This window comes from Cervus elaphus, chromosome 5 (genome assembly GCF_910594005.1).
Source record: "Cervus elaphus chromosome 5, mCerEla1.1, whole genome shotgun sequence".
Classification (NCBI taxonomy): domain Eukaryota; kingdom Metazoa; phylum Chordata; class Mammalia; order Artiodactyla; family Cervidae; genus Cervus; species Cervus elaphus.
Genome location: NC_057819.1, coordinates 99652697 through 99677820, shown reverse-complemented (window position 1 = coordinate 99677820; position 25124 = coordinate 99652697). Strand labels below are relative to the sequence as shown.

General features: G+C 55.3%; 3 protein-coding genes across 9 annotated transcripts; 1 reads left to right on the top strand and 2 right to left on the bottom strand.

Moving 5' to 3' along the window:
- Nucleotides 1-2018: 2018 nt before the first annotated feature.
- Nucleotides 2019-6973, top strand: PLSCR3 (phospholipid scramblase 3). 4 transcript variants are annotated; one of them, XM_043903678.1, is made up of 8 exons: nt 2084-2462; nt 2675-2850; nt 3114-3373; nt 3482-3524; nt 3626-3846; nt 4120-4281; nt 5926-6087; nt 6284-6973. In XM_043903678.1, exons 2-8 carry the CDS (start codon nt 2844-2846, stop codon nt 6338-6340), a joined length of 912 nt encoding a protein of 303 aa, XP_043759613.1. In that variant the 5' UTR covers nt 2084-2462; nt 2675-2843; the 3' UTR covers nt 6341-6973. The 4 variants fall into 4 exon arrangements, with proteins under 4 accessions (XP_043759614.1, XP_043759613.1, XP_043759612.1 ...); XM_043903677.1 differs by having other exon boundaries at nt 2671-2850; XM_043903679.1 differs by having other exon boundaries at nt 2019-2850; nt 4192-4281.
- Nucleotides 6947-15942, bottom strand: TNK1 (tyrosine kinase non receptor 1). 4 transcript variants are annotated; one of them, XM_043903661.1, is made up of 14 exons: nt 14388-14654; nt 13776-13841; nt 12724-12888; nt 12487-12557; nt 12168-12359; nt 11886-12041; nt 11486-11769; nt 10982-11255; nt 9488-9582; nt 9001-9156; nt 8567-8646; nt 7934-8223; nt 7756-7851; nt 6947-7672 (listed from the first exon to the last, which is right to left on the bottom strand). In XM_043903661.1, exons 1-14 carry the CDS (start codon nt 14599-14601, stop codon nt 7559-7561), a joined length of 2253 nt encoding a protein of 750 aa, XP_043759596.1. In that variant the 5' UTR covers nt 14602-14654; the 3' UTR covers nt 6947-7558. The 4 variants fall into 4 exon arrangements, with proteins under 4 accessions (XP_043759596.1, XP_043759598.1, XP_043759599.1 ...); XM_043903663.1 differs by lacking the exons at nt 13776-13841; nt 14388-14654 and adding an exon at nt 15149-15942; XM_043903664.1 differs by lacking the exons at nt 13776-13841; nt 14388-14654 and adding an exon at nt 15182-15201.
- Nucleotides 15943-19340: 3398 nt separating this feature from the next.
- On the bottom strand, nt 19341-25074 carry TMEM95 (transmembrane protein 95). The gene is made up of 6 exons (XM_043903686.1): nt 24775-25074; nt 24492-24548; nt 24217-24297; nt 24096-24116; nt 23888-23995; nt 19341-23774 (listed from the first exon to the last, which is right to left on the bottom strand). The coding sequence occupies exons 1-6, from the start codon at nt 24941-24943 to the stop codon at nt 23683-23685; spliced, it is 528 nt and encodes a 175-aa protein (XP_043759621.1). The 5' UTR covers nt 24944-25074; the 3' UTR covers nt 19341-23682.
- Between the last annotated feature and the right edge of the window lie 50 nt (nt 25075-25124).

Genomic DNA, 25124 nt, shown 5'->3' with positions numbered 1-25124 from the left:
ATGATGTGTGCCTGTGCTTAGCCACTCAGTCATGTCTGACTCTTTGTGACCCCATGGGGACCAGGCTCCTCTGTCCATGGGATTATCCAGGCAAGAATACTGAAGTGGGTTGCCATGCCCTCCTCCAGGGGATTTTCCCAACCCAGGGATTGAACCCAGGTCTCCCACATTACAGGTGGATTCTATACTGTCTGAGCCACCAGGGAAGCCCTCACTTCAGATATTCTAATGTAATTGAAATGAAGTGGGGCCCAGCTAGAGGTTTTTTAGTTTAGTTTTGTTGTTTAGTTGCTCAGTTGTGTCTGACTCTTTGCAACTCCAAGGACTGTAGCCCACCAGGCTCCTCTGTCCATGGGATTTGTTTAGATTTAATATGTATTTAGCCGTGATACGTCTTAGTTGCAACACCTGGGATCATCCATCTTTGTTGCAGCATGTGGGATCTTAAGTTGTGGCATTCAAACTGTTAGTTGAGGCACGTAGGATCTAGTTTCCTGACCAGGAATGAAACCTGGGCCCTCTGCTTTGGGAGCGCAGAGTCTTAGCCACTGGATCACCAGGGAATTCCCAGAGGTATTTTTTATAGCAACCCAGATGATTTGAACTTGTGGCTAGGGTTGAGGACCACTCTTTCAATATGTGAATCTCATGTCTCCTTTCTGGCCAAATCCTCCAACACTTTGCCTTTCATTCAGTAGAAGCCAGTGGTCTACGGGGCCATATGTGATCTGGCCTCCTGTGACCTCTCTTTCCTCCTCCTCATTCTTTTCATTGCAGCCACACTGGCTTTTGGTTCACTGAACAAACAAGGTACACTTCTACCTCTGGGCCTTTGCCCTTGTTCCTTCCACCTGAAAAAGTCTTCACCTAGCAATCTACATGGCTTAATCCTCAACCTTCTTTAGGTCTGTGCTCAACCATCACCTTGGTGATGATGCCTTTTTAGTTCCACCCTCTTTAAAACTGCAACTCCTGCTCACCATTCTCTCTCCTTTCCCTGTTCTATTTTTCCTTTTAGCACTTGTCACCGTCTGACTTCTGATATATTTTATGTACATTGTCTGTTTCTTCCCTGGGGAGATTTGGAATTTTGTTACTTTTTAAAAAAAAAATGCTACTTTTTTTTATTGTCTGTCTGAAATACAGTAGGGGGCTCATTAAATCTCCACTGAATAACTGAATTTCCTTATGTGTTTTGGAGGAGTCTGGTGCATGGTTTGGGCCAGGTAGAATCTGAGGCACTAAGGGATACCAGGAGAGAGATCTGGCACTTGGGTTTGAAGCAGATGATGACTGAAGCTGTAGGACCAGCCCAGAGGAACATGGACACAGGGACAGAGGAGCCGCCAATCCTGCTTCTCCCTATGTTCATCTTGCTGGGTGAGACCCCCATCTGCCTGGTCACCAGACAGGCAACAGAAGTCATTCTGGACTCCTTACCTCCGCATCTCACCTCTCAAGCAAGTTCTCTATTATTGTCTAAATATAGCCAAAGTCTGCCGCTTCCCGTCTGCCTACACTATCACAGCCATCCCCTCCCCCAGACTACTGGCAACAACCCAGTCTTAGGTGCCTCTGTTCTCCACCACGCAGTTTAAATGGTTTTCTAAAATAGCTGACCTCCCTCCATCGTCGGAAAATCTTTCAGTGGGCTTCCTGCTGCCCTGGGGAGCCAAAGCCCAGCTCCCACAAGGCCTTCTGCGCACGTGGCCCGGATTCTTCTCTAAAAATGCATTTCTTGCCACTCAGCTTTTAGGCCCCCAAGGCGCAGGACCCCTTCACACCTCCCGGCCTGGGCTCAGGAGTCCAAGCCGAGAAAGTGATGCCTGTTGGGGAAGGCCTGCCTGAGTCCAGGCTGCCTCCTCTGCCTCCTGAGCCTCGCCTCTCGCACGCTCGTTACTGTCTGGCGGCCTGTCCCCCGCATGGCTGGGGGCGCCTGAAGGAAGTATTGTAATTGCGAAGTGTCCCTGTGGGTCACTGCTGCGTCAGGTAGAGGTAGCCCCAAGGAGGCAGAAGAGGAGCCAGGATCCAGTCGGAAAAGCCAATGAGCGAGGGTGTAGGGTGTTCGGCTGCGTCAGCGAGGCGAGGCCTGAACCGCCCTCAGGAGGAGGAGCCTGGGGTCCAACTCCGCGCGAGCGGCCCTCGCTCCCACCAAGGGTCACTGGTCACTCTGCGCCCGCAGACCTGGCGGGGGTCGCAGGGCTAGGTCTCACCCGGCTGCCCTCTCAGGCGAGCTTCTGCATCCGAGCGGAAAGGTCGGGGACGCCCGCCAAGCCACGGAGCCGGTGGCTGGCGCTCCGCGGCCCCACAGGAAAGCAGGCGTTCTTTCTGCGCAGGCGCGACGCTCTGGCCGGGAGGGGCGGGGCCTGGACGGGTCGGGGGCGGAGTCACCTCTGGGCCCGCCTCCACTAGCTCCTCTGGCCGCCGAGTGCTGGGCACCCGGGCTATTCTAGGGGCTTCAGGTGAGCGGGGGGAGCAGAGGGGTCAGGAGACCTCCCTCGAGGTCGGGTCGTCGGTCTGACTGCAGGCCCATCTGTCCTGCCGTCTGCCAACAGCCGCCTCCGCGGAGAATGGGAGAACAAAGGGAGGGGGCGGTACTGGGGCCCCTGCGGGAATCCAGGGTCCCAGCGCCCCCGCCTTGCCCGCTGACACTTTCGGTTTCTCCCCGAGTCAGACGCGCCGCCCTAGAGACCCTGGGTCGGCGCTGGGCGCAGCTGCCTCTCCGCGTTTGCCTGTCGGTCTTTGTGTCTGTCTTTGTGTCTGTCTGCTGTCTTCGAGCTTGCCTCCACTTCTAGAACTAAACCTCTGGACACCAACATCCCACGAATCCTCGCCCCTCTCCCATGGCAGGTAAGTGGGCGCAAGATCGAGGGTCTCCGTTATCCCCCCACGGACTTGGTAGCCTGGTGTCAGACGCATCCTCCGGGAATGTGCTCGGACTGGCTGTGTGGGGCCCCTCCCTTCCTCCCCGAGAAGCCGCCGCCCTGCTCCCCCGCCCCATCTTTCTCATTCTCTTCTCATCACATTTTCCCCGCAGCCTCGCTGCCTGTGGGCCAAGCGGTAAAGGGATGAAATCAGGGACCCCTTCTAACCTACTCTTGTCCCCCCCACAGGCTACTTGCCCCCCAAAGGCTATGCCCCTTCGCCCCCACCTCCCTACCCTGTGACTGCTGGATACCCGGAGCCAGCACTGCATCCCGGGCCTGGGCCCGGCCAGGTGTCCGGACCCGGGCAGGCCCCAGTGCCTGCCCACGTGCCTGCCCCTGCGCCGGGCTTTGCTCTCTTCCCCTCGCCCGGCCCTGGGGCCCCGGGACCAGCTGCCCCCTTTTTACCATTGCCAGGGGTGCCTTCTGGTCTCGAATTCCTGGTGCAGGTGAGTGAGAGGGAGGGAGGAAGGAAGGAAGGAAGGGAGGAGTGACAGGGAGGGGACCCTGGCGACTAGGCCAGCCAGCTGATGTCCGCCTGGCCCCTGTCTTTCCAGATTGATCAGATCTTGATTCACCAGAAGGCTGAGCCGGTGGAAAGTGAGTGGAAGGAGGAATAGGTTGGGCCTCATCAAGGGGGCAAATAGTGGGCTCTGGGGCAGGCGCTGGTGTTGGAGCCTCAGCATGTCACCCCTTGGCAGCGCTCTTGGGCTGGGAGACCTGTAACCGCTACGAACTGCGCTCCGGGGCCGGACAACCCCTGGGTCAGGCGGCAGAGGAGAGCAACTGCTGTGCCCGGCTGTGCTGTGGTGCCCGCCGGCCCCTGCGGGTCCGCCTGGTGGACCCTGGGGACAGAGAGGTGCTGCGCCTGCTCCGCCCCCTCCACTGTGGCTGCAGCTGCTGTCCGTGTGGCCTCCAGGAGGTGAGTGGGGAAGGCTGGGGCCAGAGAGAAACTTGATAAGGGGCTGGCCTGTGATGGCGGCAGAACCTGGATGAGGCATGGGATGAGATGGTCCTCCGATTGGAGTTGGCCAGCAGCAGGTGGGATGGGAGGCCTAGTGAGAGGGAAGACAGGTGGTCTAGTGAAGGGGATGGGAGGTCTCATGAGGGGAAACAGATGATAGAGCTAGACTGGTGAGAGTTTGGGGGCCAGGGTACTCGGCTGGGGAGTGATTCTGTCTGCTTCCAACTCCAGATGGAAGTCCAGGCCCCACCGGGCACCACCATTGGCCACGTTCTACAGACCTGGCATCCTTTCATCCCCAAGTTTTCCATCCAGGACGCTGACCGCCAGACCCTCCTGAGAGTGGTGGGGCCCTGCTGGACGTGCGGCTGTGGCACAGACACCAACTTTGAGGTATCAGGAATAAGGGGAGATCCCTGGGACCTTCATAAACCAAGGCATCCATGAGGCAGGATAGTCAAGAGCTCATTAATCCAAACCCACTGTGATGCCTACCACATTGCTGGCTTTCCTCTATTCAGAAATAAGATGGACCCGGGTTTTATAAAAACATGGCTGAAAAAAAAAAAATAGCTGAGAGGATTTCATCTTAAGGGCCAATGCTGATTGCAATCTGCAACCTTGTGTTGAGGGAGAAAAAAATAACCTTAGGCCAGGCTGGATTTAGGGTGAAGGATGATTATTGTGTGTACCTTGGGCTGGGCCCACATGGCCGCTATGTGTGTGAATTCATGAGCCCAGGCCCTGGAGCAAGCACTGATTTCACTTGGTAACATCCTGTGGCTTGCCTTGCCAAGTGTCCACCCATCCACCCCTAGCCTGAAATCCAGGTGATGTCCTTCTTACCATACATTCTGGTCACCAACCTGGAGCCTAGAGAATACAAGTGGTGACCATTTAAGAGTAAAGCCTGGGAAGCACCTTCTTTTCTAGAAGATAAAGGCACTTGAATACTTTAAGAGATAATTATATGTGTAGATAAGGGAGGAAACAACAGGTATAGTCGGGTAGGCTTTCTAAGGCTTCTGATAAGGTGCTCTACCTAAGGTTACTTTTTAAAACTGAGTCATCTTAGTACCTGGGGAAAGCTTCTTTGATAGGAACTCGTTGGGAAAGAGATAACTTGGTGATCTCTGGATGAGAATATGTAGGCTGCATGGTTCTCATCAGGTCAGTCTTCCTTTTATGTAATATGAATGGTCCACTTTTGGGGTTGTGTTCTTGGGACTGCAGGGCTGGCTGGGAGAGGCCCAACCAACCTGGGACTGGTCTGCAGGAAGTGCCCCAGGGCTGTAGGACCTTCAGGGAAGGGGATGGGCAGGATATCACTCCAGTTTTAGCCACAGGAGAATGAGCGGAGGATAAAGTCCAGGCGGTAACTGTGAATTACCACCCACATTGGCAGGGCTTGTTGCTGCTGGGTTCAGAGAGGCCAGTGAAGACCCTGGTCCTCAGAGGCCACTTTCTGCTGCCCCCTCCTCCCACTGGATGGACTTGTATCCACCTTGGATGAGGCTTGCATGCCACACTAGACAGAGCCCTCACTACCTTGCAGATGAGAGGACAGACACCCCTCTGGGCCATCTAGAAGCCTGGTTGACTGAACACAATCAGGCATTTAGCAGCCTCTTTTAGCCCGTCTGGCCAGGCTACTCTGTATAGGGCGCAAACTGCACCAACCGTGGGTGGCAAGGACTTTGGTAACCAAAACAAACCTAGCAACTGGCCATCCGCTAAGGAGATTAGACTGCATTGTGCTTCTGTTTCTCCCAACACTGATGTTTAGTAGTCATGTGTGGCCTTTCAAGAGCAACAGATCCAAGTTGCCATCCCGATTTTTGTTGTCGACTCACAGGGTGACCTCGGGTGGCTCAGTGTCCCCAGATGTCACATGGAACCCAAAGGCTTTGGGAGGATTCATTATGTGTACAGCCTGCACAGTTCATAACCGGGGACTATGAGAGTGGGACTGGAGGCAGATGAGATCAGGCACACCCCTTCCATATGGGATCTCCCTCCCTGTCTCTTTCCTGCCAGGTGAAGACCCCAGACGAATCCCGCAGCGTGGGCCGCATCAGCAAGCAGTGGGGGGGCCTGCTCCGAGAAGCCCTTACTGATGCAGATGACTTCGGCCTGCAGTTCCCGCTGGACTTGGATGTGAGGGTGAAAGCTGTGCTGCTCGGAGCCACGTTCCTCATTGTGAGTCGGCGGCCCTCGCTCCTCCCCCCAGTACCCCTTGGCTCTCACTCAGATATTCTGAGCGCTTCTTGGCCGTCTCCTTTTAGGAGAGGCTCAGGGACAGAGTCTTTAGGGGTTTGGGGTTCCAGACCTGGGTTGTGATAGCTGAGCCAGGCTGGACCAGCCAGATATCCTGCTGACCATGCCCTCCCCTCAGGACTACATGTTCTTCGAGAAGCGAGGAGGCGCTGGGCCCTCTGCCATCACCAGTTAGAGGCCCTCTGTGGGTGAGGAGACCATCAACTCAACCAGAATTCAGGATGGTCACCCGCCCTGGCCCCTGCTCAGAGGCAGCCCCTTTCCTCCGTGCACACTGCAGGCGAGAGACAGGGAAGCCTGAGAGGCTGGAGGCTTGGGGCCCCATCCCTCCCCTGCTCCCCTGGCCTCCTTCACCTGTGGCCCCCACAGAAGGGTATGTATGAGAGCCCTTCCCCTGCTACTTCCCGCCACATTTCCAGTGGCCCCTCAGCATGCAGGCACATCGGCTTTCAAGTGTTCCCTACCCACTTCCTCCCAACCCCTTCCAGGGCTTCTGCTCCAGACGAGGCCTTAGAATGCAGGACTCTGGGGTTTTCTGACAGGGCTGGGGGTGGGAAAGGCACCAAAGATGGCAGACCTGGCCACCCTTTCCCCGCATCCGCTTGGCCAATTCGTTCAGCCTCAGATGATGGCACTCTGAGGGCATCCTACCTCCCCACTAGGGCCAGGACCCCAGTGCCAACTTCCTCTCCCTCAGCTGGTGCTTGCTGCGACTTCCTGTGCCTTAACCACCCGTTCCTTCCCTTGCCCCAGGAAGGAAGCTGTATCTTTTTATGTTACATTCATATAAACTTTGTAATTTTTTGCACACTGGAAGATGTATGTAATGGGAGAGGGTAGGAGAAAGAGTTGGGTGTGGGAAGAGACAAAGGGAAATATGATAGCTGGGATAGGCAGGGGCTGGACCATCTCATAATCTCATAATCACACTGCCAAGATCATGTGTCCTTGAGTCTAAGAGAGCCCCTTTCATCACCCATGATGGCCCCAGACCATGCCAAGGCAGCTGAGGCCATATTCCCCAAGTCATCCAAGATGGCTGCCCCCACGGAGCCCAGTGTGGTAGCTGATGGCAGTTCAGGATGGCTTCTCCCGTGACCCAGAATGGCCTTGTGCTCATTTTCTGTAGTGACAGAAGCTTCCTGTGGGCATGATGTGTCACAGCTCTGCTCCTCCAAGTATTCCCTCTTGTTGGGCAGGATGGACTAGTTCCTCCTATGGCCAAGGGAGCTTGTGCCCTCAGAGGCCAAGGGGCAGGTGAGGAGACACCGGTGCCCGATGCTGGGCTCCTCCTGTACCTACCACAAGCCTGTTGGGACCTTGTTCTGCTTCTGCCTGGTCTCATGTGGCCAGGCCCTTGGTCTGTCTGGTGTCTGTGCTCAAAGAACAGAGCTCAGGGCTGGGCCAGGACATAGCGGCTGGCGGCCGAGAGGTCCCACTGGTAACGCTCCAGGATGCGCCGGCAGTCCGCTCTGGACCAGCTGCTGAGGTAGAAGAGCTGCTCTACCTGTGGGGGTGGGAGGACAGGCAGCTGACTGCCAGAGGGCAGGGCCAGGAAGGGCGGGAACCAGGAGAAGGGTCAGACTTTACCTTGAGGTTCCGGATGGCAGAAACCACATCTCCCCCGGTGGCTCTTAGAGCAGCCTGGCACTCCTGGTGGGTGACCCCGTGCACACTCAGCTCCACCTACCAGGGACAAAGCCTCACTTAGGCCCCTTCCCCAGTCTGTAGCCCCTCAGGACACTGGGCCCCTTCAGGGAGACCTCACCTCCATAACCCTCCTCTGTAGCTCAGGGTCGGACAGGGGTCCTCCGGAGGGGATGGCGGCTTTGCTGGCTCCAGGTGCTCCTATGGGGTGACTGTTGGGGCGTTCTCTTTTGGGCCAGGGAGGCCGCTCCTTGGGAGGCTGGGAAGAGCTGGGGGCCATGGGAAGGTGGGGTAGCCGGCCTGGGGGTCCCTGGGGCCCAGTTCTGGCATGTCGAAGTTCAGGGGGGCTCGACCCACCTCCTGTGGGGCGGGGGCCCAGGGAAAGAACTGACTCCAGACTTTTGGAAATGCCTGCATATTTGAGAAAGAAAACACAACTTGAGAGGAAGCCCAGCTGCCTTCTTCATGTTCTCTGGCTATCTGTGCTGTCCTTGGGGTAGTCCTCTGTCTAGGCAGAACCCAGATGTGCAAGATGGATGCCCATATCCAGGCAGCTAGGGGGCCCAGAGAGTGGCCAGGGGCTGCAGGGGAGAGATGCTGCCCAAAGTCCAACCAGGATGTCAGCAGGCAGAGGAAGGGCAGGACATCATAGGTGGGGAGATCACAGATGCAATCAGAGCAAGGGGCATTGTTGGAGGGTGATTCCAGACCTCCTGGGAGATCCCGCAGGCTCTGTCCCCACTGCCACGCCCACCTTTAGTCCTCAGCAGAGCCACATTCCTTCTCTGGCCCCGAGCCTGAGGGGCATCCTGAAGCTTTGCCTTCCCTCTGTCCCTGTTGGAGAGTGTTCCAGTTCATTCTCCATCCCCACCGCAGAGAGCAGTGCTCTCCCCCAAAGAATCTCTGGGGCCTCCGAGCAGGCTGAGACCTGAGCAGGCTGAGACCTGAGGCACGTCCAGCCTCCCCTCCACCTTTACCCCTTCCCCTCCAGCTTAGAATCTCTGGGGCCTCCACGCAGACTGAGACATGAGGCACGTCCAGCCTCCCCTCCAGCTTTATCCCACTCCCCTCCATCTTTACCCACCTCCTTCCAACTTCACCTCCCCCACAGGCTCCCCTTCCAGAAAAGTTGCTGGGCTTGGTTGGTTCCCTAGCCTAGCTCTGGCCCCTACTCTTTCAGGTCCTCACCCATCTGCGTTTCTCTGGTGTCGCTCTCCCCGGGCAGGGGTGCCTCTGAGGACAGGGCGGGTGGCTGGTGGGTCTACCAGCGTCACCGCTGAGGCTGGGAAGCTGCCCACTTTGAATGTGCGACCGTTCTGGCCCTTCCAGGTTGTGGAGTCAAGGCTGTGGGAAGAGACACGGGTGAAAGGGGCTGGGAGCCAGGGGAGAGTGGGGGCTGGGCACCAGTCTACATTCAGCTCACAAGCTGTGCGCTCTGGAGCCACATCTGCCTGGAGGAAGGGATGCTTTTTTCTCTCTAACACAAAAGGGCTCTATGGGCCAGTGGTGGCTCTAGCGGGGAGGTCAGGACTGTGGTAGAGCGCTCGGGGCTATGAGGGGAAAGGAGGCAGAGGCCTGGGGTTCAAGGGGCTGGGGGGAAGCTGAGCTGGGACCAGCATCAGGAGGGTTGGGAGGGAGTTCTCCTGGAGCTGGGTGGGAGGCATGAGACCCTCACCTGCCCTCGATGATAGTGATGGGGTCTCCAGGCTCCATCCTCAGGGCACCGGGCTCCATGACCTCCCTCACACAACGTCCCTCAGGAGGCCAGGCCTGTAGAGACAGGAGGAAAGGGTAGCTGGGCTTGTGGCATGAGTCACAAGGGTAATGTCCTGGGAACAGAGGAGAGACTGTTCATGCACCCATCAAGCAAACCCCTACCAGGTGTGTCCTGTGTCCTGGGCCCAGGGTGGGATGGTCCCTGTCTCTTGGTTGTAATCCAGTGGAGGCAGATCTGGATTCCATGCCAAGCTGGACACAGCCCAGGGGTCAGGGAGCAACAAAAGGGGACCCTGCCTCTATCTAGGGGGGCCAAGGGGAGAGTCACCCTGTACACTGCCTTCACTCCATACCCAGGCCCATCAGATCTGCCTCCCAAGCACCTCTGGGAATTCTCCACTTCTCTGTAGCACCACTGCCTCCACCCTCGTCCAGACCTCTTCATCTCACTTCTGCTTCACAGTCATTGCAGTCTACTGTTCTTCCCATCTTCAGTCTCATCCTTCTAATCCATTCTTGCACCAGACCAGAGTGTGTGCTGTGCTAAGTCGCTTCAGTTATGTTCAACCCTTTGGGACCCTATGGACTGTAGCCCACCAGGCTCCTCTGTCCAAGGGGTTCTCCAGGCAAGAATACTGGAATGGGTTGCCATGCCCTCCTCCAGGGGATTTTCCCAACCCAGGGATCAAACCCACATCTCTTACATCACCTGCATGGCAGGGGGGTTCTTTACCACTAACACCACCAAGGAAACCAGAGTGACATATATATAAAGATGGCTTGTAACTCTCCTGCTCACAACCCTTCTGTGGCCCCCAGATGTCCTCAGAGTTAAGGACTAAACTCCTTTAATGTTACAGTATATAGTGATTTAGGACACGGCTCTACAGTCAGAGTGACTGGTTCAGCTCTCCATCCCTCCACTTCCTGTGTGACTTTAGGCAAATCACTTAATCTGTCAGTGTCTTAACTGCCCCCTCCCTACGACTGAGCTGCGTTGTTGTGAGGACTGAATGAGTGAACATGCATCAGGATACACGGAGAGCACTTAGCACAGTATCTTGCGCATGCCGAGTGCTCTCAGAGTTAGCACCGGTTATTTACCATGTCTTATAAGTCCCTCCTTGGTGCACCCCTAAAGTGCCTCTGCCACCTTGGTCACTGTACTTCCCCCTCCCACGCGGAACCTTTCTTCTGCCTGTCAAACACCCACTGCATCCTGCCGCTCTGGGCTCCCCTCTCTCTTCCCCAGCCTCCAGCCCACATAAACTAGACCCCAGCTGTCTCCCTGGGGCTCTGAGGACCATGAAGGTGAGGAATGAATCTGCTTTGTTCAGAGTCAGGTCTCAGACCCCAACCTGGGAGTCAGTATATGTCCATCTTGTGCATGGGACCCTGGGAGATGAAATAGAGGCAAGAGAGATGGGGTTTCCGGGGAGGCAGGAGCTCCCACCTCTTGGAGCAGCCCCTCTAGGTCGGAAAAGGTGGGCCGGTCAGCAGGGTGGTAGGCCCAGCAGCGCAAGGCCAGGGTGTAGAGGGCCCTGGAGCAGAGAGGAGGCCTGGGCAGGCGGGCTCGGTCCTTCTCCAGCCGTTGCAGGATGAGGTATGGCGGGACCCCGGCCCAGGGCTCCTCGCCCCCAGCGAACATCTCCCACAGCGTCACCCCATACATCCACACATCCGAGGCAGACGAGAAGGCCCCGTGGCGCAGGCTCTCGGGCGCACACCTGTGGAAGCGGAGCTGAAGGGGGCCGGATGTGTGCGCAGGCTGTGCACCCGGAGCGCCCACCTGCCACTGGGCACGCCCCCTTAGTGCGGCCTGCAGGCCAGCGTTCCTCCCAAAGTCCTCCTTTCTCGGCCCTTCCAGACCGGAAGACTCCTCTAGTCCCCGCCTCCCTCAGAGGACCACCCCCTCGGCTCCTGCCCCCAGATCTTGCCCCTCCGCGCAGGTTCTCACCATGCAAAGGGGATGCGTCGGGGCCCGCCCATGATGTAGCGACCCCGGGCACCGCCCAGCGGTCGCACCAGCCCGAAGTCAGCCACCTTGATGGTGCGCGGTGAAGCCAGCAGCAGGTTGCGCGTGGCCAGGTCTCGGTGCACCAGCCCACGGGCCCCCAGGTACGCCATGGCCCCCGCCACCTGCCGCAGAAAGAGGCAGAGCAAGGCCAGGGGCAGCGGGGGAGTGGGGGCCGGGGCCGTCAGACGCGCGTGCAGGGAGCCCAGGGGCGCCAGCTCCATCACCTGCAGGAGAACATCGGTATGAGCGGTAGTCCAGCCCCATGACACCCTAGCGCTCACCCTCCTGTAACCCATTGGCCCGGGGACTGTCCCAGGTGCCAGCGTCGGGGTTTGCTCACCATCTGCAGAGGCTGGCCCAGTACCAGGCCATGCAGACGCAGCACGTGTGGATGCTCCAAGTTCATCATGACGGACACTTCTCTCAGGAAGTCCTCTAGCTCAGTGCCCTCGGGACCTTCGGGACCCACCCGGAGGGACTTGACAGCCACTGGGACCTGGGTGTGGGGGGAAGCACCGTCAGGCATGGGAGCAGTTAAGCCAAGGCCAGAGCAGAGAGGGCCTTCAGAGAGGGGGCAGCTGGCCCAAGATCCCAGAATGAAGTAGACTCCCTGGACACTCACAGTCTGGCCGCTGGGTAGTGTCCACAGCCCTCGGTGCACCATGCCAAAGCAGCCGGAGCCCAGAAGCTCCCCTCGGCACACAGCCCGGTCTGGGATCAGACACTTGAGTCTCCCATCTGGCTCAGGGAGGGATGGAAGGCTATCTGAGGGTGGGGTGGTCTCCTTCTGCCCAGGGGCAAAGCCCCCTAAGATCTGAAACAAGGGTGGGAAATCAGGTGTGTGGAACCCTGTTTACACTCTTCTCTGCCACTCAGCCTGCCCCCTGCCCGGGCCTGAGCTGGCCCTGAAAAGCCTCTCGCCCCCACCCCAAAACACACACCTTGTAGACCCAGTTCTTAGACTTGAGCCCCGAACGGTGCCTCTTCAGAGCTTCAGCCAGTCTACGTTGGGCTGAGGGAGGCCAGAATCAGAGGGATGGGGTAATGGGGGTGGCAGGGAGCAGGATGCAAGGGATTTACAAGCAAGAAGAAAGCTGGGGTGTGTGGTGGTTGGAGGAGAGTTGCAACTAACAGGCTGGGGAAGGAAACAGTAGGGTCTAGGGGCAGGGGAGTCTCACCAGGCCGGCCCATGCCAATGCCATCCAGATCTTCAGCTCTTACAAAGTCGAAGTGCTCCGGCCGAGTCACGTTAAGCTCCTCCAGGATGGGCCGGTAAAACTGGGCCAGCTGGAGGTCTCGGAGCAGCCGCAGCAGCCACAGGGAACCCGCCTCGGGGAGCATGTCTGGAGGAGGGACCCCTGTGAGGCCCCATCCTCCAGTCACATGGTCCAGGGTAGTCACCTGAGACACTCAGGCACCAGAGACATGGTCGCCAGCTCCACCCTCAAACCCTTAGAAACACTCAGGTACAGAGGGAGGGATCTCAGGGTCAGCCAGGAATCCTGCCCCTCACACTCACAAACCTCACCCAGGAAGAACGTTCTCACACTTAAGATTTCAGCCCCTAGCAAGACTTCAGGTGTGTGGCCCCACTCTGACGAGCTAAGTCGCTTCAATCGTGTGCAACTCTTTGCAACCCTATGGACTGTAACCCTCCAGGCTCCTCTGTCCTCGGAATTCTCCAGGCAAGAATACTAGAGTGGGTTGCCATGCCCTCCTCCAGGGAATCTCGCCGACCCAGGGATGGAACCCGCATCTCTTATGTTTTCTGCATTGGCAGGTGGGTTCTTTACCACTAGAGCAACCTGGGAAGCCCTGCCTGTACCCCTAGGCCACCCAGATATACTGCCTCTTAGACCTGAGGTGCACCCTTGTACACACCCACTCAGGTACGCTGGAGACATTCTGATCTACCACATACACTCCAGAGATGCCCAGATACGCTAACCACACTTCAGACACGGAGGTACAACACACACACACACATCACACCTATAGATCCCCTAGAGATATGATGCCAAAGACACCAGAGACACATGGTACACGTCCACTCCCAGCTGAGGCATATACTAGCTGCCGCAAGACACCAGGCTTCCTGCCACGTATCCCTCACAAACACCCCCTTGAGACATGTTGCATTTACTGCCTCCAAGATTCATCGACTCTCACGTGTGAGACACCCAGGTCCACACAAACACACAAGACATCAAGCTTTGGTGTCCACATGTACCTGAGATATGCCAGTAGGCTGCCCCCTCTGCCCAGAGACGCCCAGAGTCATTGCGTCTTCCACACCCTAGGCAGCAACATGTGAAATCAAATCGGGCATTTGTGACGGGCGGTGAATCTTAGGTTCTGCTCAGAGACACCCAGGCTGCCAGGTACACAGTCCCTTCCCCACCCACCTGAGCTCAGAGCCCGAGACAGAGCCCGGCCGGCACACGTGAGTCCCAGGCAACTCCACCAGTCTTTATTCAATAAGGCTCTCGGTGCTCCGGATGCCGGCTGTCTGCGCACACACTCTCCCTTACACACACCTGCCCCCCTCCCACCCCTATTTAGTTAAGCCGGAGGAAGCGGAGGACCCCAGGATGGGTCCCGAGGGACGCTCGGAGATGGCGAGGAATCGCGGGTCAGAACACGGCCGGCGGGAGGAGAAAGCCCAGGACGCTAGGACATCGGGACCAGTGGCCAGGTGAGAAGGGGCCGGACAGCACGAGATTGGGGACAGGAGGAGACGTGGCCGCGGAAGAGAAGGACCGGGGAGGGGAGGCTCGCGCCCCCAAACGAAGGCCGCCCCGCCAGCCCGGCCCCGAGAGCCCCTGCCTCTCCCGACCCTCACCTGGCGAAGGCGGAAGCAGCGGCTGGGGAGCCGCCCAGGCTGCCGGGACTAAATCCCGGGGAGGGCAGGACCGAAGCCGCGGGGCGGGGCCTGGCGGCTTGGCCCGGGTTCCCAGAGGGATGAGGTAGAGGGGGCGCGGTGGATGAGGTGGGGCGAGGTGCTGGAGGCCGGCCAGCCAGGCCAGACCCTGGGGGGGCCTCCCTTCGCCGGTCATTTGCTCGCCCTCTTCCCACCCTCTCTGCACCTTCCCACCCGCTTTCCAGACTTCACCAAAGAACTTCTCACCCCTCCCCAGACTTCCTTCTCGGTGTCTCGTTCTCCCTTCACCCCCGCCCCGTGCCCCCTTCAACCGAATCCTCCACCTCCCTCAACCAGAGCCCAACCCGCGAAATGAATAACCCCTGGTAGAGAGACCCCGCCCTGGGCCCGGGGATAAGGCTAAACAGGACCGAGTCCCTGAGAGGGCTTCATGGCACTCTGATGCAGAAAGCCGGCCTGGCGCAGCTTTCTGGTCTGTGAAATGGCGCCACGACCGAGGTGTTGATGGTGGCGCAGGTAGTCAGCCCCAGAACGCACCGAGTCTCTAAGATTAAAGCCCTTGGCCTTTCCCCCTGCTCTGAATGTCCTTTCCCAGTCTCATGTGCTGCCCCCGGAAAGGACCTTTTGGGGAGCTCCCCAGGGTGGAACATGTGGGGGGCTCTGGAGCAAGTGGGGTGGAGACAGCTTCTGAGTGGCTCCTCCGCCCGATTCCAGCTTAGTACCTGGTCTTGGTGATCCAGGGCAGCGCTCCATACCTCAGGGCACAACTTCCCATCGCTGGCACTTCCTGGCCTTCTTCTGGCCCCTCCCACATGTTACCTCTGCTGACACTAGGGATCTGTAAACTTCTGCTTGCCCTGTGGGGCGGGACACAGTCTGGCTCCAAAAAGGCTCTGAGAAGGAGTATGCCCTCTCCCTTTCCCTCACGCGTCTCAGGACCAGTCTTAGGATATCTGGCCTGAGTCTTTCTGTCCCAGGGATAGATGTGTGAGCATAGCAGATGCAGTCTCCAGAGTCCTGTGGAGGGCAAAGCCCCCTCATCTTGGTAAACATATGGAAAATTCCAGCATTGATGGGAAAACCGTAGTTCACAGTTCTCCTCCTGTGGTTTTCTTGCCAGCTCTCTTGCCCTCCCACCAGGGCAGATAACAGATGTGATAGTTCCCTGCACATCTCTCATCTCTGATTTGCTGTGGACTGGCTCCCCACGAGAGGGGCTGGATCTGTCAGGTGTCCTAAGGTACCTGGGACAGTGTAGGCCTATAATAGATACAGTGCATATTGTCTATGAAGAAGTCTGCTCAGTCTAACTGCCGAGCCCTGGGTGGTGAAAAGTGTGGAGTCCTGACTGCTAGATCGCCAGGAAATTCCCCAGCAATTACTATTCTAATTTCTAAAACCCAGAGATGGTTTCTGCCTGCTCTTGACCTTTCGGTCAACGGAATCACACACTGTTTATTGTTTGCATTTGGCTTCTTTCGCTCAACATTTTTTTGTTTGGTTGGAGTTTTTCTTTTTTCCCAAATTTTTATTTTTTTACTTTTAGCTGTGCTGGGTCTTTGTTGCTGTGGGAGGGCTTTCTCTAGTTGCTGAGAGAGGGGGCTACTCTCTAGTTGTGGTGGTTGGGCTTCTCATTGCAGTGACTTCTCGTTGCGGAGCATGGGCTCTAAGGTTCACAAATTATAGAGCACAGGCTCAGTAGTTGTGGCCAGTGGGCTTAGTTACCCTGTGGCATGTGGGATCATCCTGGCGCAGAGATCGAACCTGTGTCCCCTCCATCGGCAAGCAGATTCTTAACCACTGGACCAACAGGGAAGTCCCTTGTCCAGTTTCTTGATGGGAAGCACAGTAGTTCCATGAGCATCTTCAGGAAAGATCAGGTAAAACCTGATTTTCCTCTGAATGTCCAGTGTCCTCACAGATCTGGGTGCACTGGAAGTCCTCTGGGTATTGAATGAAAACATACATACATGTGGAGCACATGGTAGGATATGAAGGCCAGTGCAGCCGGAGAGGCTGGCAGAAGCCAAACTAGGTGTCAAATCATCCTTCCAGCAGGCTTTCACTATGCCAGGATCTGGGGATCCAGGTGAACAAGCTGGCACGATCCCTGACCTGGTTGGGTTCAGTCTGCAGGGCCTTGCAGAACTCTCTCAGGAGCTCAGGCCTTAGGGCTTTGGTACCCCCTGAAAAGTTTTAACAGGGGAGTGACAGAACCAACCTGAGGTATAAAGAGGCTGGGGAGAGGTGAGAGAGAAAAAGGAGGGAACTCAAGGAAGAGGCTCTGACCATTGGTTCAGGGGATAGAGGCTGCGCCGCCGGCCTTGGTGTGGAATGGAGAGGAGACTGAGGAGGGGGCGCTCCTGACTGAACTCTTGGCCTGGTTTCTCTGTGCTCCAGCAGGAAACCAGAGGCAGAGGCTCCGCCCACCTTTGTCTTTGACTTGGAAAAAACCCCAGGAAATCAGAGGCCTCTTTATCCCTGTATGTTTCTTATTTTTGGAGTTAAGCTCTCCTCCCCACCTTTGCCAATAAAGATGATGGGGTGTGAGGGAGCAGAGCCTGATAATTCTCACCCCCGCCTCGGGAGGCCCGCCTCCAAGCTGAGATGGGGCATCCTGCTAACACTTAAACTTGGAGGCCCAGAGCCCCACCCCCTCCACCCTCTCCATCTGCCTTTCCCCAACCTCTGCCTGGCCCTGCAGGCTCTGCATCCGAGAAAGATGAGCACATTCACACCACCAGAGCCAAGTCTTTCCCCACAGGGCAAAGAACCAGGAGGACAAGCAGAGAGGGTGGCCCAGTGGCCAACCTCCCCTCCCCCACCTTGGGTTTGGCAGACAGGTAGGACCCATCCTTCTGCAGGAACCATCCTGGTGCCTCTACCTTCTCCCTTTCTGCCCTGATCCCTGAGATCACCGAGCTTTCCCCCTTCTCCCTGACCACATCAACCTCTCAGCAGAGGAAAGCCCCCCAACATTCTGGTTCTCTCTCTCCTCTGAGCCTTTGCACAACTATTCGCTCTTCTTGAAAGTCTTCCCACCCTTCTCCAAATCTGGCCTTGCTAAGTGCAGGCAGCCTACCCCTTATCTGGTCTGGACTCTTCCCCTACACCCTAAGATCCTTGTGCTTTCTTCTCATTGCACTCATTGCTCTGATAGAATTTGCCAGTAACTTGTCTGTCTCTCCTGCTAGATTCCAAGTTCCAGGTAGAAAATCACTTCATCTTGTCTGGGCATTGCTATGTCCCCCATGCCCAGTATGGTGTCTGACTCATATGATAAGTGCTCAGTAACCTTTATTGAACAAATGGACAAGACAGAGTCATCTGGATAGAGTGAAGCAAAGGAGATTTTTGACATCAGGAGCTCCTTTGGTGGGATTGATGGGGATGGGAGTTTCTAAACTTAATCCCTGCCCCCTCCCCACATGACACTCCCTGGCCCCACATAGTTAGCTCTCCCCAGACACTTGAGTAACATCCTCTTGTTCCGTCACCCCATCTCCATCTCCCAGGACCCTGAGGTCCCGTTCTTTTCCAGTTTACATTTGCCTCACTAGTTAATGGAGTCACCAGCCCACCACCTTGTATCTATCTGATGGTTTTCTTTCCAAAGTGGAAGCAGTCTTAAATCTGCCATATTCCATCAGGCTCATAATGGAGCTGAGGGCCTTTACAGAACAGTAGCTCTGGGACATCACAGGTGGTCCAGTGGCTAAGACTCTAAGCTCCCAATGCAGGGGGCTCGGGTTCCATCCCTGGTCAGGGAACTAAATCCCACATACCAAAATGAAGAGTTTGCATGCTGCAACTAAAGATCCCACGTCCTGCAACTAAGATCTATTGCAGCCTAATTATTATTATTTTTTAAACCAGTAGCTGAGAGCTCACTTCTGGAGTCTGACTACCTGAGTTGGGATCCCAGCTTGATCACTTACCATCCTATAAATCTGGGCAAGTTACTTCTTGTTTTTACACCTCTGTTTCCTCATCTTCAAGATGAGATTATTAGGAGTATCTACCTTGCGGGGTTATTGAAGAATTAAATGTGCCCATGTGTGTGGTAGCCGGTCTCCAAATCAGCTCCCAGTGAACCTCCCCAGCTGGTATTACAGTGTCATGCCTTTCCACAATGATCTGTGTAATCAATGGGGTTCCCGGGTGGTGCAGTAGTATAGAACCTGTCTGCCAATGCAGGAGATGCAAGAGACACAAGTTCGATCCATGGGTCAGGAAGATCCCTGGAGAAGGGAATGGCAACCCACTCCAGTATTATTGCCTGGAGAATCCCATGGACAAGGAGCCTGGCATGCTGTAGTCCATGGGGTCACAAAGAGTGTAATCAATGGGATATTGTGAGGATGGTGTGACTTCAGAGCTAGATAGTGAAAGGCAGTGTGGCTTCCACCTCCCTCTCTTGGATCACTCACTCTGGAGGAGGCCAGCCACCGTGTCCTGAGGACAGTCAAGCAGCCCAATGGAGAAGCTCCACTTGACGAGAAGTTGAGGGCTTCTGCCATCGGCCGACACCAGCCAGCCAGACATTCGAGTGAGCCATCTTGGAATCTTGAAAGCTGATCCACTAGCCCTTAGATGTCTGCAGCCCTGACCTACATCTGGAGGACATCCTCATCAGAAACTCTGAGCCAGAAACACCTATTTTAGCTGCTTCTGAATTTCTGATTCACAGAAACCATGAGATAATAAGGGTTTATTGTTTCAGACAATTGAGTTTTAGAATAATTTGTTACACAGCTATAGGTAACTAACACATAGTCTGACACATAGTCTCCATACCTGTTAACCATCATTAACTCCATCTTACAGGTAAGAAGACTGAAGCTCAGGCTCGTGAACTGATGTTTTTCATGTACATATACAGCTATTAATAGGAAGTGGCAGTGCCAGCCATATCCTTAACCCAGGGCCTTTATTTTTTTTATTTTGTTACTACTTTTGCCCACACCACTGTGACATGCAGTATCTTAGTTCCCTGACCAGGGATCATCGAACCCAAGTTCCCTGCAGTAGAAGCACCAAGTCTTAACCACTGGGCCCCAAGGAAAGTCCCAACCCAGGGCTTTTAGTGCCAGGTTCTAGGCTCTTCTTTCTGCCCCACCATTCCAGTTATCCATTGTTGAGTAACAATACCAAGTGGCATTAAATAACTATTTTATTATGCTCTGGACTTTGTGTCTGGAACTCAAACAGGACACTGTGGGAATGGTTTATCTCTGCTCTACTATGTCTGCGGCCTTGGGTGGAAAACCTGACAGTCTGGGGATGATGATCTGAGAGCAGAGGGCTGCGTTACTTATACATCTGGCAGCAGATACTGACTTTTGGCCAAATCCCTCCATGTAGACCCTTAAAATAGGCTGGGCATCCTCATGGCATGACGACTGAGTTCCAGAGTGAGTGTCCCAAGAGGCAGAATGTGACAGATTCTTAAGGCCTGGGTTCAGAAAGTGGCTCAGTGTCACTTCTGCCACATTCAGTGAGCCAGCTAGTCATGGAACTCAGGTTCAAGGGAATGATACATAGTACTTACCTCTAGGTAGGCAGCATGTCAGAGGGGGGCCATTGTTTAAATTAAATTAAATATGGGGGCCATTGTTTAAAACTGCCACACCCACAGCAGCCTCCTGATTGGTGAGGGGCTCTGAAAAAATATCCCTGCCTTGACAGGCCACACTCTGGTAGGTTGGCCTCATGTGCCCAAAACAAACACTAACTCCACCAGCCTCCTGTGTGAAGTGTTCATGAAGGGCTTACCCGGGGAAGACATATCACAAGGGTTCAGAGAAGGTGCTAGAGTCATCAGTGACACTTCCTGGCATCTACCATGTGCCAAGCTCTGAGGAAACAGACCCAGAACCTTAAGCAGTGGCTTTAGAGAGTAGTGTGTGGTACAGCGGGAAGATGTGTAAAGAAACACCACAACCTGAGGTAAACAGGTGCCACACAAGAGAAGCCTGGAGCAGACTCACTCCACTTAGCCTCGGGGGCTCAGAGAAGCTTTCTCAGAAGAGGGGATATCTGAGCCAAAGGAGAAAGTCTTTCCAGATAGAAGAACAAGCCTGGGCAAAGGAAGGAGATATGAGGTAACAGTATTTGGGCAACTAGAAGTGACTCAGGGTGGCTGTGGGGTGGGCAGAGCTGAGGTGAAGCCCCAGGGGACACCAGGGGGTCAGATTCCAAGATGCATTACCTACTGAGGTAGACCACTTACTGGTAAGAAGTAGGCGCATGGCATGAGGGGAGGAGGATGACTGTGACACTGTTGGCCATACCATTAACCTGAGAAATCCCAGGAGTGAGAGGAAGATAGGTCTAGAAAGGTGGACATGTGGAGTCTGAGATGCCTGTGGGGCGTTCAAGTGGGATTCCAGCTCTGGGTCCGGACAGTTCTGGCCTGAGGACTAAAGAAAGTGAGGGGAGCTGCGGGTGGAGAGTCTTGAATGTCAGGATCAAGGGTCAACTCTATATTCTATAGGCAAAGACAAGCTAGGGAAGGTTTTAAGTAAGAGATTATAATGACTAATACTTAATGAGGGCCCATTACATGTTGGGCAAAGTCCCAAGCATTTTATATGAACTGATTTGGACCTCACAGTCATTCTGTAAGGAAAGTGCCTTTGCACTAAATTTAAGATATTTTCAATTGTAATATATACTGTTATGCTATGACATGTCTTCAATTTAAAATGGGTTCTTCAGAGATGTTAAAATGTAGATAGAAGGAAAAAAGGCCAAGGAATCAAAGAAATACATGATCTGCATTTAAAACATGAGGAAACAGGAACAGAAAAATAACTTTCCCAAGGTTTGGTAAGTGCCAGAGCCAGGATTTGAAATCGGGCAGCCCAACTCCAGAGCCCAAGTTTTCAAGCATCATTTGATGCTGGACAGGAGGGTCGAATGATGTGGAGTTTTAAGAAGACCAGTGTGGGGACTTTCCTGGTGGGCCAGTGGTTAAGAATCTGCCTTCCAATTCAGGGGGCACAGGTTCGAGCCCTGGTCGGGGGACTAAGATCCCACAAGCAGCAGGCCAACTAAGCCCATGCACGATAACTAGAGAGTCCCCACCCCACAATTAAGATCCAACACAGCCAGGAAAATAAATATTAAAAAAAAAAAAAAAGACCAGTGTGGCCGCTAAGAGTACACAGTGGGCTTTAGGGGAGTGAGCAGAGTCAGATGCACATTTGGGATACTGGGCTCTGCAGGGAGAAAGAGGGTTCCAGAGAGGGCTGGGGCCCATAGAACAGGAGGAGGGGCAGAGAGGAGCAAGGTCCTTCAGAGATGGGCAAAACTGTTGACCCACTGCATGTTGGGTGTGAGAAGGAGGACAGCTCTAAAATGCTGAGCCTGGAAAGAGGGCACATTCTTGGGGGGCTTGAGACAGTTCTTGGGGACAAAGGAGAGCTGCTGTGGCTGGGGTGTCAGCAGGGCGCTTCTCACCCCAGTGTGGGCGGCAGCGTTGTCCGGTGCCTGGCTAGCAATCACTTAGTATTTATCAAATGAGTGAATGTTTCAATTGTTGTATGAGCTTGGGCATGCCATATGATTTCTGGGTTCCATTTTTCAGTGTAAAATGAAAGCATTGGACTAGAATGTGTAAAACAAAATGGAAGGTGTTTCTCCAGAAGGGATAAATTACTCCTTTCTCTCTATCCCCAGCGCCTTTACAGATTCCCCCAAACAGTGGTTCTAACCCTGGCTGGCTGTAAATTAGATTAACTGAGGCCCCATATGAGACCACTAAACTCCAAATCTCTGGAGACAAGACCCAGCAACAGGTAGTTTCTTTAAGATGACCAGATGACTCTACATGTGATCTCCCACGTGGCGCTAGTGGTAAAGAACCTACCTGCCAACGGAGGAGGCATAAGAGACGCAGGTTCCATCCCTGGGTAGGGAAGATCCCCTGGAAGAGGGCATGGTAACCCACTCCAGTATTCTTGCCTGGAGACTCCCATGGGCAGAAGAGCCTGGTGGGCTACAGTCCATAGGGTCGCAGAGTTGGACACGACTGAAGTGACTTAGCATGGACACACGCAGCTTGTTGAGAACTGGGAGCTTCCAATTCTAGTTTGAACTTCAGTATCCAGTTTGAAAACCATGGGGCTGTGTGAAGGCAAGGATCCCTCCCAGGCCTAGGCCCTTGGACTGTGACTTATAGTTGGAGACAGGCCTTTCTTTTCAGGTCCCATCTCCCATCCCCCAAATCCAAACTGATAACCAAGGGACCAGACACCAGGGTTTCTCAACCACACGCTGCTGACTGTTCAGACTGGATCATTCTTTGTCCTGGAGAACATTCCCGTGCATTTTCAGTTGTTTACCAGCATCCCTGGTCTCTAACAATTAGATGCCAGTACTACATTCCTCCCACCCCACTCCGCCATCAAAACAATCAAAAACATCTCCTCTGGTGCAAAATCCCCACCTCCCCAAGTTGAGAACCACTGTGCTACATGAGCCTCCCTCTCCCCCTGCCCTCCCCGGTTGCAGACAGAGGCCAGGCAGAGGCGGAGGCCATTTGACAGCACGTTTAGTTGGGCCTGGCAGGAGGGAGGCCTCTCTCTGTGGGAGGCTTCACAATGTTAAATGGAAGGGGAGCATGCCAGCAGGCTGACTGATGTGGTCTCACTCTAGGGGGAGGGACTTTTCCAGAACACTCATTCCCGGATTTCCAATCAGTCACAGGAGGGCCAAGAGGAGTTTCTGGGGCCTGGCAGCCCCCACGTTTTCCGGGAACAGGCAGAAGGGGGTGTGGGAGTGGTGGTGAGCAGAGGGGATTCTTTCCTTCTGTAGATATTTTCCTGGCACAGGGACTGCCCCCATCTGATTGGTTGAACGATGAAGGGGAGGAGCTTTCCAGCTGTGGGTGCCTGGGTCCCTGGAGACCATCTGACACTGGGACTATGGGGTATGTCTGAGTATCAGGGTCTGGAAGATTGAACCACTTGGGGCTGGAATTAAGGGTCTGGCTGTCCACCCCCCTCCCCACCCCACCCCCAACCCCAAGAGAGAAGTGGACGTTGTGGGCACACGGGCTCCTTAGAACTGGAGGCTAGGCTCTGTCCTCATTTTCACAAGTCAACTTTTTGCTTGGAAGTAGTTGTACCTAAGGGAAAACAGAGGGTGGGAGGCCTGGGAATGGAGGAGGGAAGGGCCGCGAGGGCAGGAGGAAGGATAAGAAGGTACTGGTGGGAGGTGGTGAGGTTGTCTCCCGCCCTGATCCCCCAACTCACTCCACCACGAGGCTCGGAACACCCAGGAGCAGGGCAGTTCCGCACACAAAGAGGAGCAGGATCCGAGCTTCCCAAAGATCGTGACTTCCTACGGGACCCAGGAGGCAGTGAGTGATTCCGGGGGCCACACCCATCGATGGTGGGGGAGCCTCAGAGCTCAGAGATCTGGGTGGGGGTGAGGCAGAGGCGGGGAGTAAGGACCTGGGAAGCAGCGCTTTCGGGGCCAACAGTACACCTCGAAGCCCTGGCAGGTGGAACAGTTGTACAGGATGGTGCTGCCCCCTGCAGGAGACAGTAGGACCAGCAGTGCTGCGGGAAGCCTTCGCTCCATGCTGCCACCCCTCCGTGACAGCTCTCCTCAGGTCCCCAAAGCCCCTGGCTCTCGCTACCCCTTCCCTTTCCTACTTACGGCAGGCGGGAGGGCAGAGAGCTGAAATGAAAGACAAGGCAGGGTGGGGACGGATGAGCTCAGCCACACATCCCTTTGCCCAAGGACCTAGGCACCCCTTGGTCCTTCACCACATCTGTACCTTCTCTGTTGTACTCCCGGAGCTTGGTCTTTTGAAGCCATTGCCAATAGGAAGGGAGTGAGTAGAGAGACCCTTTGATCTCTGGGGAGGCAGAGAGCAGCTAGAGTGCCCAGGGCCTCAGCAGGGCTGGTTCACCTCCACCCCTTCACCCAGCACCACCCCATCACTCTCTCCTGTCTCCATCTGCCCTCCACCCTTCCCTACCCCACCTCCCCAGCCCCCTCCTTGGTTGTGCCTTACAAGCCCCTAGGTTGTGCCTTCCCCCTTGACTTCACCCATGACTCTCAGGACTCTGTGAGTCTTCTCTGTGATTTTGTTCAAGGATGCATCATCTGTGGAGATGGGTAAGGATTGGGTGATTCCCTCATTGACCTGGAAGGAGGTTCTGGGCCCTTTCCCAGGGTCTGAAGAAGCTCTCCCAGAGGGAGCAGAAAGTGTGTCCAGAGAGGGCTGTGGACTGAGGAGATGACTGAGAGGCAGAGCTGGGAGGCCACTTGCAGGCCCCTTGGGGCACAGGGGTGAGTGTTGCTAGGCCCATCTCTGGATGTCTGATTTTACCTAAGGCAAAGGCCGAGAATGTCCAGGAAACCTCACAGTCCTTCCACTGGACCTCCATCTGGCTGCAAAGCCGAGCCAGGCGGCCCGACAACTCACGGTCTGGGAAACGGCAGAAGACACAGGCCTCAACGGCTGCCAGGAAGATGCCACCTAGTGCCAGTGTCCACATGAGGCCTGCTGGGGGTGCTGGAGGGAGGGCTGGCCCCACCTAGGCTGGAAAGGCACTGGAATGCTCTGTGATCCTGGTTCCAGCCCTTTGTCTGGAGGTTCTAGAGCATTCTAGCACAGTGACACTACCCCATCTCTGGCTGGGGTAAACTTGGGGCCCAGTGAATTCGGGACTGGAAGAA